At 45.2% G+C, this 14,510-nt stretch overlaps 1 protein-coding gene across 5 annotated transcripts in view; it reads left to right on the top strand.

The window, feature by feature from the left end:
• The window catches only part of CCDC60 (coiled-coil domain containing 60), a 206,499-nt gene that overhangs the window by 171,881 nt on the left and 20,108 nt on the right, over positions 1 to 14,510 (top strand). For 4 of the 5 annotated variants that reach the window (XM_033220422.1, XM_033220424.1, XM_033220420.1 and 1 more), the window contains 3 exons: positions 7,700 to 7,784; positions 11,097 to 11,168; positions 13,915 to 13,977. In XM_033220422.1, coding sequence (XP_033076313.1) covers positions 7,700 to 7,784; positions 11,097 to 11,168; positions 13,915 to 13,977 — 220 coding nt within the window. The remainder of the gene's footprint in view (positions 1 to 7,699; positions 7,785 to 11,096; positions 11,169 to 13,914; positions 13,978 to 14,510) is intronic. The other variant, XM_033220421.1, reaches the window with a different exon arrangement.

The following is a 14,510-nucleotide window of genomic DNA, read 5'->3' as shown; positions in this document are numbered from 1 at the left end:
GAAGCTGGGGAGGGAGGCAGGGGCCACAGCATGCAGGGCGTTTGTGGAGCAAGTAAGACTTTAGAATTATTCCAGGTGCAAGAGGAAGTATCCGGAAAGTTTTCAGTACAGGAGAGACTAGACCTGATTTACTTTTCCAAGGTGTTTGTGTGGTTATTGGTGTTATATCCATGTCTTCACTATTTTTTTCAACTCTAAAAGCTTTGCTCTTAGATAAGAAGAGTAGAGTGATAGCCCAACTTCAAGGGCCCGCCCCAGTCCCAGAGCTTGCACATGGTTCTCCTGGGACAAACAGAACACTAGCGCTGGTGACAGAAGGGAGTAGCAGAGGAATGAGACTTTGCAGTGAGGGGAGGGGTAAATAGAGCATCTCTCTAGGCACCTGCAACACCGAAGGCCTGTCCCCAGTGGCCACTTTCCTCTCATATCCAATCACTCACCTGCTCTGATCAGTGCTGTCTCCTAAAACTCCCGCAAACCCTACCCTCTTCAAACCTTTTGCTTTTGTCTTGAAGACAGAAAACTAGGGGCACATACGGAGATCCTGACACTTAAGTTTTGTTCAGCATACACAAAAATTTGTGTTTTTTTGAAAAGTAGCTGTGACTTTTAAAGATTAAGATATTTTACCTAAAACTTCTACTTTTTACAAACAAAACACTCTTGGCCAGATATGGCAGCTCACACTCATAACCCTGGCACTTTGAGAGGCCGACGCAGGAGGACCACTTGAGGCCAGGTGTTCGAGATTAGCCTGGCTGACATAGCCAGACCCCATCTCTACAAATAAAATAAATCACTCCTTGTGGTAACAGTGGGCCTGCAACCCTGAATGACAACATTCAACTGGAGCTTGGTCCCTTTAAGTGAGGTTTGTGTTCTCCAGTTTTTCACAGTGTTCATCACTCCCTATTGCCCCACTCATTGCTCTGGTTGGCTGAGTGTGTGAATATTTATTATCACATTTGCCCTATTGTTTTCTTTAGAATGATGATGATGATGTTGATGATGAGGATGATGATAAAACTATAACTAACACTTAAAAGTATTTTTGTATCAGCTCCTTTATATGTACATTAATTCATTTAATCCTCACAAGAACTTCTTTATGCCTACTCTGCCGATGAGAACATTGGGGCACAGAGAGGTTAAGTTATTTGCCCCAAGTCACACAGCTAGCAAGTGATGAAGGTGGAATTTGAACCCAAGAAATCTGGCCCTCAAGTCAAATTTGATTGCTCTGCTTTACCCAAGTCTTCAGGAAAAAATAAACAATAAAAGATGGACCAAGAGACCAAACTGATTTTTTTTACATCAACTTGTGTCACTCATTTTTGGTATCTGGCCCCTGAAGGCCACCTGAGTTTTGGACCTCTGGTCTAGGGTCTCTTCACTTCTCACCTAGAAAACAGCAACAGCCTCCTAACTAGTTTCCCTGCTTCTTGTCCTGCCTTTACCCACTTATTTTTCTCCATGTTGAGTCAGAAGGGACTTTCTAAATGAAAAACCTGATATAGTTCTCTCTAGCTCAACATCTTTCAATGACTCTGCCTTTTCTCTAATACATTACCTCTGATCTTGCCCCAGGCTGCCCAGGTCAGCTCTTGCTAGTTCACACCTTTTTTTTTTTTTTTGAGACGGAGTCTCGCTCTGTCGCCCAGGCTAGAGTGCAGTGGCCGGATCTCAGCTCACTGCAAGCTCCACCTCCCGGGTTTACGCCATTCTCCTGCCTCAGCCTCCCGAGTAGCTGGGACTACAGGTGCCCGCCACCTTGCCCGGCTAGTTTTTTGTATTTTTAGTAGAGACGGGGTTTCACCATGTTAGCCAGGATAGTCTCGATCCCCTGACCTCGTGATCCGCCCGACTCGGCCTTCCAAAGTGCTGGGATTACAGGCTTGAGCCACCGCGCCCGGCCGCTAGTTCACACCTTAAGTGGGGCACTCCAACTTCATCAAAACACTTTCTTCTTTTTAAACAATGCACACCCTTGTATGACTTTCTCTACTTGAAATGCCTGTTCATCCTTGACCCTTCAGTCTGGTGGACTCCTGCTGAACCTTCAAGACCCAGCTCAAATGTTCCCTCCTCTGTAAAGTCTTCTCTGACCCACCCAGGTTTCCTTTTCACTTGTCTCTTAGTAGTTAGTATTTGCTTTTATTGAATTATTAATTTTAACTTAAAATGCATCTCACTGTATCCAGTAGGAACTTCTTATGGCTCAGTACAGAGTAAAAAACAGTGGCTTAAAAAAGATAAAAGCTTATTTTTTGTACAGGTTAAAGAAGATCAGTCCAGGGCTGGTAAGGTGGCTTCGATAGATCATCAGGGATCCTACTTTCCCCGCTTTCTTCTGTGTCATCCTTAACATCACTTCATAGTCCACCATGGCTGCCAGAACTCCAGCCATCACACTCACATTCTAGGATGGAAGTAAAAGGAATTAAGCAAAGTACGAAAGTGTCCATTCCCAGCGGAGTTTAAGCAGTCCACTCAGGAGCCCTATACCACACTTCTACCAAATTCTCATTGCCCAGAACTTAGTCACAGGGCCATGCCCAGCTGCAAAGGATGTTGAAAAAAATGAGCTAGCAAATGCTTCCCCTTATACGCATAGAAAGAATCACAGTTCAATTACTAAAAAAGAAGGGGAAAGAGTCCTATTCTGAGAGACACACTATTTGACCAAGGTCTAATTTCCAAGGCTTCTGAATAATGAAGTCTTTGTGGATGCAAATTATTGGAGACAGCAGGTTGCAGCCTCTCTGTGGAATGATACCGTCCCCAAACCAATGGCAGGAAGATTCCCAAGAAACAAAAGCCCAGGCTATTCCTCCTGCTGGTCTTGAAGCTCTGAGTCTTGGAACGATTAGGGAGAAACTCACTTAATAACAACTCAAAATATGAGTCCTATGCCATCTCATGTTTCCCTTCAAACTAGCCCCATATGACAAAAAGACCTCCTCTATTCCCCCTCCCCAAAAAGAAGAAATGGATTTAGGCATTCAAGGGTGAGATTCTTAGACAGGCTGGGCATGGGAAATGGAGAAAGGAAGTCAGGATTTTTTTCTCTGGGGATATAATTTGACATTTGGTGCTCTAGGAGGGCTGCTTGATGTACCAGGTAGCTGTGGTCATTTGCTGATATCCATATCCACCCGCCCTTAGGCTGGTTTGCTTATGCGTTGGGGGTAGGAGTGGTGGAGCAGTCAGATGTTGCTGCTTGGCTCCAAAGAGAAGGGAAGAAACTAGGAGAACCAATCACAGCTCCCTTGCTAATAGGCTTCTGGACACACTCCAAGGATTCTAGGACCTGTGGCTCTAGGGAAGGTGGGCATGACAAGACAAAAATAAAGGTCAAGTTCAGGTTAAATGGAATCATGCCCACAAATTGAGAGCTGGAGTAGAAAATGGCTTAATGCTGACATTTATCACAGCCTAGATGGCTCCAAAGTCACTAAGGAAAGGCATTCTTTCCTAGCATCCAGTAATTGCGTTAATATGCAAAGCTGGATGTACACAACACACAAATGGTCTTGGGAAGCACTAGGCTTCATGACCCCCTTCCAGGTATGGCTTTTAACATCTGAGCTTGAGTCAACTGCAGGTATCCACTAAGGAATGAGGTGTCTGCACTGGTATTGTCATTGTTCATCAATATCCAAATCTAACACATAGTCCCAAATCCTCCCCTCTATTTTCTCCCTAGTTGTTCACTTTTACGCTTAGCAACTATTGACTGAGACCCCATGTGCTAAGCATGCTGCCAGGTGCTATCAATAAAAAGACAAATAAAATGTGGCCCTCGACATCAAGGAACTCACAGCCTAGAGGGGAAGACCTGCAAGTGAACAGAAAATGGCTATCACATGAAATCAATGCTGTGATGGGGGTCAGAAGGACAGCTACAAACATTCTGAAAAAGCAGTCCCAAAGCTCATGGTTTTGTATCAAAGCAGATTCCATGCTAGGGAATGGAAAGAATTGAGATATCCAGGGATTTGCAAATATGTATCGACATAAGACAGGACCATTCACTTCCACTCTCCCACTTTTCTTGAGGCACGTAGCTTACTCCATCTCTATTTCATTTTCCAGCTTTTTGGAGTGTCCGTGTGTTCATTTCCTACAGCAGCTGTAAAATTTCTGACAACAGAAACTTTTTGTCTCATAGCTCTGGATACTAAACATCCAAACCAAAGTGTCCACAGGGCCATGCATCTTCCGAAATCCATAGGAGAGAATCGTTCCTTGACTTTTCTGGTGGGTGCTGGCAATCCTTGGCATTCCTTGGTTCATAAATGCATCACTTGAATCTAGAGCCCCTGTCATCACATAGCCACCATTTCCCTATTTATCTCTCTTTCCTATTTATAAGGACACTAGTCATTGGATAGAGGGTTCATCCTACTCCAATATGACATCACCTTGACTTAACTACAATCACGTGTCACATGACAATGATTCGGTCAACAATGGACCACATATACGACAGTAATCCCATAAGAGTAGAGTGAAGCTGAAAAATTCCTATTGCTTAATATATCTTAGCCATCATGATATCATAGCACACTATGTTATTCACAGGTCTGTACTGCATATAAAAGTATAACACAATTATGTACAGTACATAGTACTGTACTTGATAATGATAAAATGACTATGGTACTGGTTTATGTAAGTACTGTACTTTATTTTCTATTGTGATTTTAGAGTGTATTCCTTCTACTTATAAAAAGAAAGTGAATCGTAAAACAGCCCTAGGTAGATCCTTCAGCAGATATTCCAGAAGAAGGCATTGTTACCATGGGAGATGACAGCTCCATGTGTGTTACTTGTTACCGCCTCTGAAGAACTTATGGGGGACAAGATGTAGAGGTGAAAGACAGCGATATTGATAATTCTGACCCTGTAGAGGCCTAGGCTAATGTGTGTGTTTGTGGCTTAGTTTCCTTTTCTTTTCTTTTCTTTTTTTTTTTCCCTGAGACAGAGTTTCGCTCACGTTGCCCAGGCTGGAGTGCAGTGGCACAGTCTCGGTTCACTGCAACCTCCACCTCCCGGGTTTAGGTGATTTTCCTCCCTGAGCCTCCCAAGTAGCTGGGATTACAGGCACCTGCCACCACACCTGGCTAATTTTTTTTTTTTTTTTTTGTATTTTTAGTAGACAGGGTTTCACCATGTTAGCCAGGCTGATCTTGAACTCCCATCATCAGGTGATCCACCCACCTCGGCCTCCCAAAGTGCTGGGATTACAGGCATGAGCCACAGCATCTGCCTTTAGTTTTTAACAAAAATATTTTTAAAGTAAAAAATTTTTAAAAATAGAAAAATGCTTATAGAATAAGGATACTAAAAACATTTTTTACAGATATAAAATGTGTTTTTGTTTTATGCTGTTATTACAAAAGAGTCAAGAAGTTTAAAAAATGTAATGCTTATAAAGTAAAAAAGTACAGTGAGCTAAGTTTAATTTATTATTGAAGAAAGAAAAACATTTTTGGTAAATTTAGTGTAGCCTAAGTGTACAGTGTTTATAAAGTCCATGGTAATGTCCTATGCCTTCGAATTCACTCACCACACACTCATGGACTCACCTAGAGCAATTTTCAGTCCTGGAAGCTCCATTTATGATAAGTACCCTATATTGTGTACTATTTTTTATCTCTTATACCGTATTTTGGCTGTACCTTTTCTATGTTATCCCTAGATACACAAATACTTAACATTGTATTATAATTGCCTACAGTATTCAGTACAGTAACATGCTGTACAGGTTCGTGGCCTGGGAACAAAAAAGCTGTATATACCAAGTGTATAGTAAGCTATGCCCAGGTGTATACTAAGCTACGCCATCTAGGTTTGTGTGAGTGCACTCTATATGTTCACACAATGACAAAATCGCTTAATGATGCATTTCACAAGATGTGTCCCCATTGTTAAATGACACAACGGTCATTACATCTGCAGTGACCCTATTTCTAAATAAGGTCATCGACTGAGGTCCTGGTGATTAGGACTTCAGCATATCTTGGCAGAGAGGGTCGCACATTTCAACCCATAACAGTCAGGTATGAAGAAATATTTCTACACTATACAAAAATCAACAATACTCTTTTTTCAGAGACAGGGTCTCACTCTGTCGTTCAGGCTGGAGTGCAGTGGTATGATCTTGGCTCCCTGCAGCCTTGACTTCCCAGGCTCAGGTGATTCTCCCACCTCAGCCTCTTGAATAGCTGGGAATACAGGTGCACCCCACCATGCCCAGCTAATATTTTTATATTTTTGTTTTAGTAGAGATGGTGGTTTCTCCATGTTGCCCAGGCTGGCCTCGAACTCCTGAACTCAAGCAATCCTCCCACCTTGGCCTCCCAAAGTGCTGAGATTATACGTGTGAGCCACTGCACCCAGCCAAAATCAATACTAAATATGAAAATAAAAGTTAGGCGAAGGCAAGGAGGAGTGGTGGGAGCTGTGGGGAAACGGAGAACACTCGCCTATCTAAAGGCATGTCCAGCATGCAGCAGGAATGGGAGCAGTGGAGTCCCATCTCAGACTCTTTTCTAGGGAAGCTGGAGGTCTCGATTTTCATGTGAAATCTTCCAGTGTTAAAAGGTTGCCATCCGCATGGAATCAAATAAAACACATTTGTAAGCTGAATTCAGCCTGTGGATTGCTGGTTTGAAAATTCAGGCCTGGCCGGGCGCGGTGGCTCAAGCCTGTAATCCCAGCACTTTGGGAGGCCGAGACGGGCGGATCACGAGGTCAGGAGATCGAGACCATCCTGACTAACACGGTGAAACCCCGTCTCTACTAAAAAATACAAAAAACTAGCCGGCGAGGTGGCGGGCGCCTGTAGTCCCAGCTACTCGGGAGGCTGAGGCAGGAGAATGGCGTCAACCCGGGAGGCGGAGCTTGCAGTGAGCTGAGATCCGGCCACTGCACTCCAGCCTGGGCGACAGAGTGAGACTCCGTCTCAAAAAAAAAAAAAAAATTCAGGCCTACGGAGATCAGAGAGGGTTTTCCTGAGCAAGATGATTCCTTCTCAGGTTTGGAAACAGTTCTCTCCGGCTGCAGTAGAGTCGAAGGTGGGGAAGGGAAGGGAGATGAAACTGGGGATAAAAAGAGTAGCTGGATCCTGGCAGGCCTCACAGGCTGTGTTGAAATAATTTATTTAAGTTTTATTTCTTATTTTATTATTATTGTTATGATTTTGATTCAGAGTCTAATTGTATCACCCAGGCTGGAGTGCAGTGGCACGATCTCAGCTCACTGTAACCTCTGCCTCTCAGGTTCGAGCAATTTTCATGCCTCAGCTCCCCAAGAAGCTGAGATCACAGGCATCCACCACCGCGCCCAGCTAATTTTTATATTTTTTTAGAGGTAGGGTTTCACCATGTTGGCCAGGCTGGTCTCAAACTCCTGGCCTCAAGTGATCTGCCCGCCTTGACCTCTCAAAGTACAGGCATTAGCCAAAGGTAACACAGAGAGCCACTGATGGGTCTTAAGCAGGGGCATGGCATGGTTAGATGTGCAAGAGGCCCAACACTATGAGCCACCTCTTCTGGAGCCCAGTGGAATCCCTCTCCAGATCCCCAACCCTCAGGAGTAGAGGTGACCCCAGCGTGGGGGCTGCACCCTGTCCTGCACAATCCTGTCTCAGGCGTGGCTTCTGGTCATGAGTGGCCTCTCACATTCTCCTCAGATCTGCAGAAGCTCCTGGAGATGGTTCGGGAAGATGCCCGGAGGACAATCACCATAGAAAATGGGACGCAAAGGAAAGCACCCAGGTATGGGCTCTTGACTCCTGGGGCAAATAAAGCTTAGAATAATAGCAATCACATTAACAGTAGTAGTTGCCGGCTGTTGAGCATCTTCTCTGTGACAGGCACTGAGCTGTGTTGTTTATGTGTACCACCTCTCTGAGTTCTTACAATAATCCTGCAAGGTAGGTACTATTATCTTTATTTTACAAATCAGGAAATGAGGCCCAGAGAGCCTATGTGACTAGTTCAAGGTCACTCAGCTAGTGAATGATAAGGTCATGACTCTAATCTAGACCTTTCTTACCGGTTTATTTTGGTTTTAGAGACAGGGTCTCGCTCTGTTGCCCAAACTGAAGTGCAGTGGCACAATCATAGCTCACTGCAGCCTCCAACTCCTGGGCTCAAGTGAGCCTCCCAACTCAGCCTCCTAAGTAGCTGGGACTACAGACACACACCACCACACCTGGCGAATTTTTTTTTTTTTTATTTTGCAGAGACAGGGTCTCGCTATACTGCCCAGGCTGGTCTCAAACTCCTGGCTCAAGCAATCCTCCCACCTCGGCCTCCCAAAATGCTGGGATTACAGGTGTGAATCACCATACCTGGCAAATCCAGATATTTCTAATTCCAAAAACCATTCTTCTCTTTGCCACTCAGCCACACTGCCTCTCAGGAATCGTCTGGTTATTCCTTCATCCTTTGAGTGAATACTTACGAACACATGTGGGCTGTGTACTCATTATTACTGTGAGACGTGTCCATGAAAGGAAAGCTTGAAACTGTGAGAACAAATAATAAGGGCATTTGACCTAGTCTGGGTTGGGGATGGGGATCAGAGAAGTTTCCTCCAAGGAAGAAGCTTTAAGCTGAGATTTGGATGAAGCATGTAAATGAGCCAGCCTGATGAGGCTGGCATGGGTGGGTAGGGAGGTGGGGAAGAGAGTATTATAGGCAGCACATGTGCAAATGTGGTCAAAAGGGACCACAACACCTTCAAGGAACTGGAATGCAGCCAAAAAGGGATGAAACTCAAGGACTCTGGTTTTTATTCTAAGAGCAGCAGGAATCCTTTGAAGTTTCAAGCCGGCAACTGATATGATTGGCTCATAAGGAGGTACTACCAGACCTGAACCTAAGACATCCTCTTTCTGGTGAGAAGCCGCGTCCACCACACTTCTGACCTCTAAAAGCCCCAGAGAGTACACAGCCTAGAGCCAGAGTTCCCTTCCTAAGTGTGGATTCCTTCGAGTAAGCAAATTCCTTTGTGGAAATAAATGAGGCACTAGAAGAGGTTCATCATTGCCTTCAGCCCACTGGGATGCCAACTATGACTTATTGGTTATTGTTATTACCGTAATTACAGTTCACTGTGCACTTTCACGTGCATCATACCTCACCTCTGCTTGCGAGCGATGAATTCACTGGCTGCTGCCTCGACTCTCATTGGGGCTCATCTGGAAGGTGGCACTTGGAGGCACTCAGATGCAACCTTGACCCATAAGGCCCCCACTGCTGTGCCTGATTTGTAAGCATTAGAGACAGACAATAATAATGAAGCATCAGCTCAATGAGGTTCCTTCCTTTGTAAGAACTCACAGCACAAGCACTGGCTTTGGAGTCAGACTGACATGGATCCAAAACCTGCGGCCCTTGGACAAGTCATCTAGCCTTTCTCTAAACCTCAGTTTTCTCATCTATGAAATGAGATTGTGTCACATCAAAGCATTGGCTTTGGAACCAGACAAACGAAGGTCAGTCTCCATGGCCATGACTAATTGCTGGGTGATGTTGGGCAAGTTGCTTCACCTCTCTGAGTCTGATTCTCATTCTGTAAAATGAGGCTCATTAGCAGCCTATCCCAAAGGGTTGTAGTGAGAATTAGATATTATCCCTGTAAAATATTACTAATGTTATGGAAATAACATCTACTTCAATGAAACATTTTAAGCATTTAATCAGATAATGCATTTATATAACATACTACCATGTGCCTGGCATAGAGTAAGTATTCAACAAATGGCAGTGAGGTTGGTGGTGGGGATGGTGGTGAGGACGTTGTTACTTTTATCCCACACATGTTGCCCCATGGAATCTTCTCCTGCTGAGACAGGTACATTCACCATTACCATGACTCCATCTCACAGATGTCAAAGAGCAACAAGCAGTGACTTCCACAAGGTCTTCAAAGACAAAACCACACTAGAACCTGGTTCTCATGAGACCCATCACATGGCCTCTGCTTTCAATTTAATGATAAAATAACCATGGTTACAGAGCAAGAATGTGTTGAAGTTTCCCTTCCTCATAAATTCCTCTGGGAAAAAAATCTCCCTAATCTTTTGCTAAGGCAGCAGATATTGAAGCTTCAATACAGAGCTACAGAGAGATGGTTAGGAAAAGCTGCAGATTCTCTTTTGCCCCTCACTTTAGAGCTGGATTCCTGTCTCACTTTAGATCCCAAATCTGCTCCCATCAAGGCTGATATCGAACTGTGGGGCTTTCAGAAATCCCCACAAGCCAGCACATCCAGCCCCCAGCCTCCAGGCCGGGCTGCCCCTAGTCATCTAAAAATACAGCCTTTTCTTAAAATCTTGTAGCAGTGTCCCTGAAGATCAGAAGCAGTTGGGTTACTTGTGAAAAATACAGATTTCTATCCTTCCTCATCCCAGAACCCACTGAATCAGAATATCCAGAGGTAGCAAGATATGTGTGTGTGTGTGTGTGTGTGTGTGTGTGTGTGTGTGTATTTATATGAAGTGGTACGATCTCGGCTCACTGCAACCTCCACTTCCCTGGTTCAAGCGATTCTCCCACCTCAGCCTCCCAAGTAGCTGGGATTACAGGCATGCACCACCATGCCCAGCTAATTTTTGTGTTTTTAGTAGAGACAGGGTTTTGCAATGTTGGCCAGGCTGGTCTGGAACTCCTGACCTCAAGTGATCTGCTCGCCTTGGCCTCCCAAAGTACTGGGATTACAGGCATGAACCACCACGCCTGGCCAGTAGCTATATTTTTTTAACAAGCACTTCAGGTGGGCATTATTTCACAGTATTTTCTGTATGGTGGGGAATTTTAGGAGAGGGTGTGTGTGTGTACCTACCTGTATGTGTGATCTAAATGCACCTTCTGGGGCCCCCGTCCAGGCAATGATTCAAGTCCCAGAAAATGTGGCCGAGGAATCTGTATTCTTAGCAAACTCTCTAGGTAAGTGCTGAGCTCAGTAGAGTCTGAAGATTCTTGCTCTAGAAAGAGAATTCCCCCTCCTCTCACACGTAGTTACTGCACAAAAGCTTCATTAATTCAGCGGCTTGTTAAAGGACTCGTTTTGCCTTGCAGCCTCTTGTCAGTGCTGAAACAAAATAAGAGTAATTCTGCCTATAAGGAAATGCAGACCACCCACAAATCAAGGTAGGAAAGTCTGGAGCCTGCAGCAGGTGCCTTGGAAGGCAGCCCACAGTTACAGGCACCACTGCAGGGACGCGCCTCCCCAGACCATGGAAAGTGGGACAGGGAAGAGGGAACTTTTTCCTTCTTATGACCTCATTAGAAACAAGCTCCTTTACTGCAGGACCAGGGGTGAGAATTCAGGTATTTCTCCCCAACAATTATATACCATCAAGTTAAAATCTTCTAGTCATGGAGAAGTGAGGTAGGGAGGATGTGGTACAAGACTATGTCTCTTTCTCTCTACTTGGGTAATTTATAATGGGGGAGGTGGAGATCTTCCCCCAATTTATTTGTTCATTTAGAGAATACTCTCTTTTTTTTTTTTTTTTTTTTTTGAGATGGAGTCTTGCTCTGTCAGCCAGGCCGGAGTGCAGTGGTGTGATCTCGGCTGACTGCAATCTCCACCTCCTGGGTTCAAGTGATTCTCCTTCCTCAGCCTCCCGAGTAGCTGGGATTACAGGCACGCACCACTACGCCCTGCTAATTTTTGTATTTTTAGTAGAGACGGGGTTTCACCATGTTGGCCAGGCTGGTCTTGAACTCCTGACCTCAAGTGATCTGCCTCCCTCGGCCTCCTAAAGTGCTGGAATTACAGGCATGAGCCCGGCCCATTTAGAGAACATTGTTAGATTTCCCGTCTGTGCCAGTAACTGTGCTAGGTTTGCGGGATTCAGCAGCAAATGAAACAAACACAAACAAACACAGACTGCCCTCGTGGATCTCTGTGTCTGGGCTGGGGTTATAACCTTTTATGTGCCATGGACTCCTTGGAAGTCTGAGAAAACCTATGGACTCCTTTAAGAAAGATGTTTTTAAATGCATACTATACATTACAAAAGATCACTAAGATATTTATAGTAATCTAGATTACTATATTACAATCAAATTTGGAATATGGTAATCTATGTGTGTCTTTCACAATGCATTATATAACAAAACTCAACTCCTGTAATTTTGGATTAGTGTTGAGTATAAATGATTTTTCAAAATATCTCTCACAATTGTAATGTGATAGGCAAATACCTGCAATTTCCATTTTGGTTGAAGGTTAGTTCAACTAAAGATGCAACTTTTTTCCCATCTGCATTCACAGACCCCTTGAATTCTACCCAGGCTTAAGAACTGCTGATCTAATGGGAGAGTCAAACATTTCTCAGATAATCCCACAGCTAGCCATAACATCATGACTGTGAAGTGTTCTGAAAAAGAAGTAGGGGTACTGGGTGCTAATCAACACTGAGTCTGATGTTTAAGCTGAGAACTTAAGGACAAAGGAGAATTGACTAGACTATGAGGTGGAAAAGGTGGGAATGCTGTTCCAAGCAGGGGCAATAGCGTGTGCAAAGGTCCTGGGGCAGGAGGAAGCTCAGGAGCACCAAGCAAAGACCAGTGCAGCTGAAACTCAAAGAGGGCCAGGCAGGGGGCGCAGAGTGAGACAGGCAGAAGGGTCTTTTGCTGCTTATTTCTGTCTCTTGCTTATCACTCACTAATAACACCACCTTCCTTACCTCCCACCTCCTCCCTCAATCACTGTCAAAGCTCTTGAAAAGAAGAGAGCCATCTACAGGAGGAAGGCCAGGGTCACCACGCTGCCCCCACGAATTCATCTGCAGGGATTACGGCAGCTGGTTGGAATCTAAAATCAAGGCTTTCTGGAGATTGTTCATGGGGGCCTGCTTCTTACCCAAGTAGGATGAGGATTTGCCTACTAGGCCTAAGACCTCCAGGTCTAGTCCTGTGAGCTTCTGGGGAAACCAGCGAAGGCCAGGACCTTTTCTATGGGGAGGGGTCTGGAAAATGGCCAGGCCTGCCTGCCTAAAGAAGTCCCAAAGGCCACAGGGCTAGAAGCAAAGGTTACCCACACATCCTATTAATAAGGAAAACAGTCTTACCACCCCCTCCCCCAGAGCCACACAGATCAAGTGGTCAGTTTTCCAAGCATTTGCAAGAAAGAAGGGGAAACACAGTCAGAAAGAAGGTGCTAGACAATGGTGCTGAAAGCCCAAGTCCCTAAACAAGGATCCTGGAGAAAGGCATGAGCGGGGGTGGTGGGCAGGGGTAGGGGCTCTTCATCCCCCTCTAGGAAGCTTGCCCAGGCAGAGTCACAGGAGGGTGTATCCATAGGAGCATTCAATCATCCACACCTAGAAAGGGTTGGATGGCATGATGAGTTGATGGGTCACAGATGAGGAAACTGACCATCCAGAAGGGAGCTGCTTGCTCACAGACTGACAAGGGGTACAATGGGTGTTGGGTTTCACTAAATCTGCACCTGGCCCAGTGTTAAGTGTTGGGTATGGAGAGGAGTATGGAAAGGTCCTAAGCCAATTCACCCTCCAGACAAAGAGAACAGTTTTACACAAATGAAACTGAGATCCAGAAAAGACATAATCCTGACAATACGCAGAGGCGGAAGGTCAAAATTAGACAGGAGAGTTCAGATAGACAGGACTTGTCGTGGACCATAAGGCAGGGTAGGATTTAAGTTGGTAGAAAATAAACAAAGAGGACCCTCCAGGCAGGAATATGGCAGGAGGAAAGGCCAAGAGGTGGGAAGAAATTCATAGAGTTCTGTGACTGCTACCTTGATTAGCACCACCTCCCTTGCCTGAATTCTGGACGCTAGCAGGCGCCATGGAGCCCTGGGGACACCCTTTTCTTGAAAAGCAGACTCTGAGCAACTTGAACCCATCCTTCTGTGTTTCAGTGACAGATCCAGCAGTACAAGTGCAGAAAGCCACATCCAACCAGTCCAGAAGAAGTCTAAAAGGTAAGCCAGGAGGGCAATGGAAGGAGCCACACAACAGGGAATGTGGTGACCACACCCTCTATATTCCAGGGGTGTGGAAATGACCGAATGCAGACCAGACTCCCTACAGCCATAGACGATGATGAAGGACAAGGGATCCCCCAGGTTTAGGGACTCATAGTCAAGAAGCTGAGCAGCAGTGGCAGACAATAGCAAACTCCTCCGCTGTGCCAGGCACCATGAAAAGCATTCTGTCTTCATTACCTTCCTTGTTCCTCAAAACCGATCCTATGAGGCAGGGGCATTATCCCATCTTACAAAGGAGCAGGCAGAAACCTGGCCATGTGAAATGTCTTGCCTGAGGCCACACAGCTAAGAAGTGGTGGAGCTGGACTTTGAGCCTGAATCTCCCAGCTCCAAATTCCATCTCCCATCCTTAACATTCGCTGGGCTCCAGTGACCAGCTGTCTCACTGTGGGCTCATTTAATAGGGTCTGAACGACCATCCTGATGCTATTGGGAAGATCTGTCCTTCCTACATCCAGGGGGATGCT

The sequence above is a fragment of the Trachypithecus francoisi genome, unplaced genomic scaffold (genome assembly GCF_009764315.1).
Source record: "Trachypithecus francoisi isolate TF-2019V2 unplaced genomic scaffold, Tfra_2.0 Lachesis_group11, whole genome shotgun sequence".
In the NCBI taxonomy this organism is placed as follows: Eukaryota; Metazoa; Chordata; class Mammalia; order Primates; family Cercopithecidae; genus Trachypithecus; species Trachypithecus francoisi.
The sequence above is the reverse complement of the archived record's forward strand: the minus strand, read 5'-3'. Positions and strand labels throughout refer to the sequence as shown.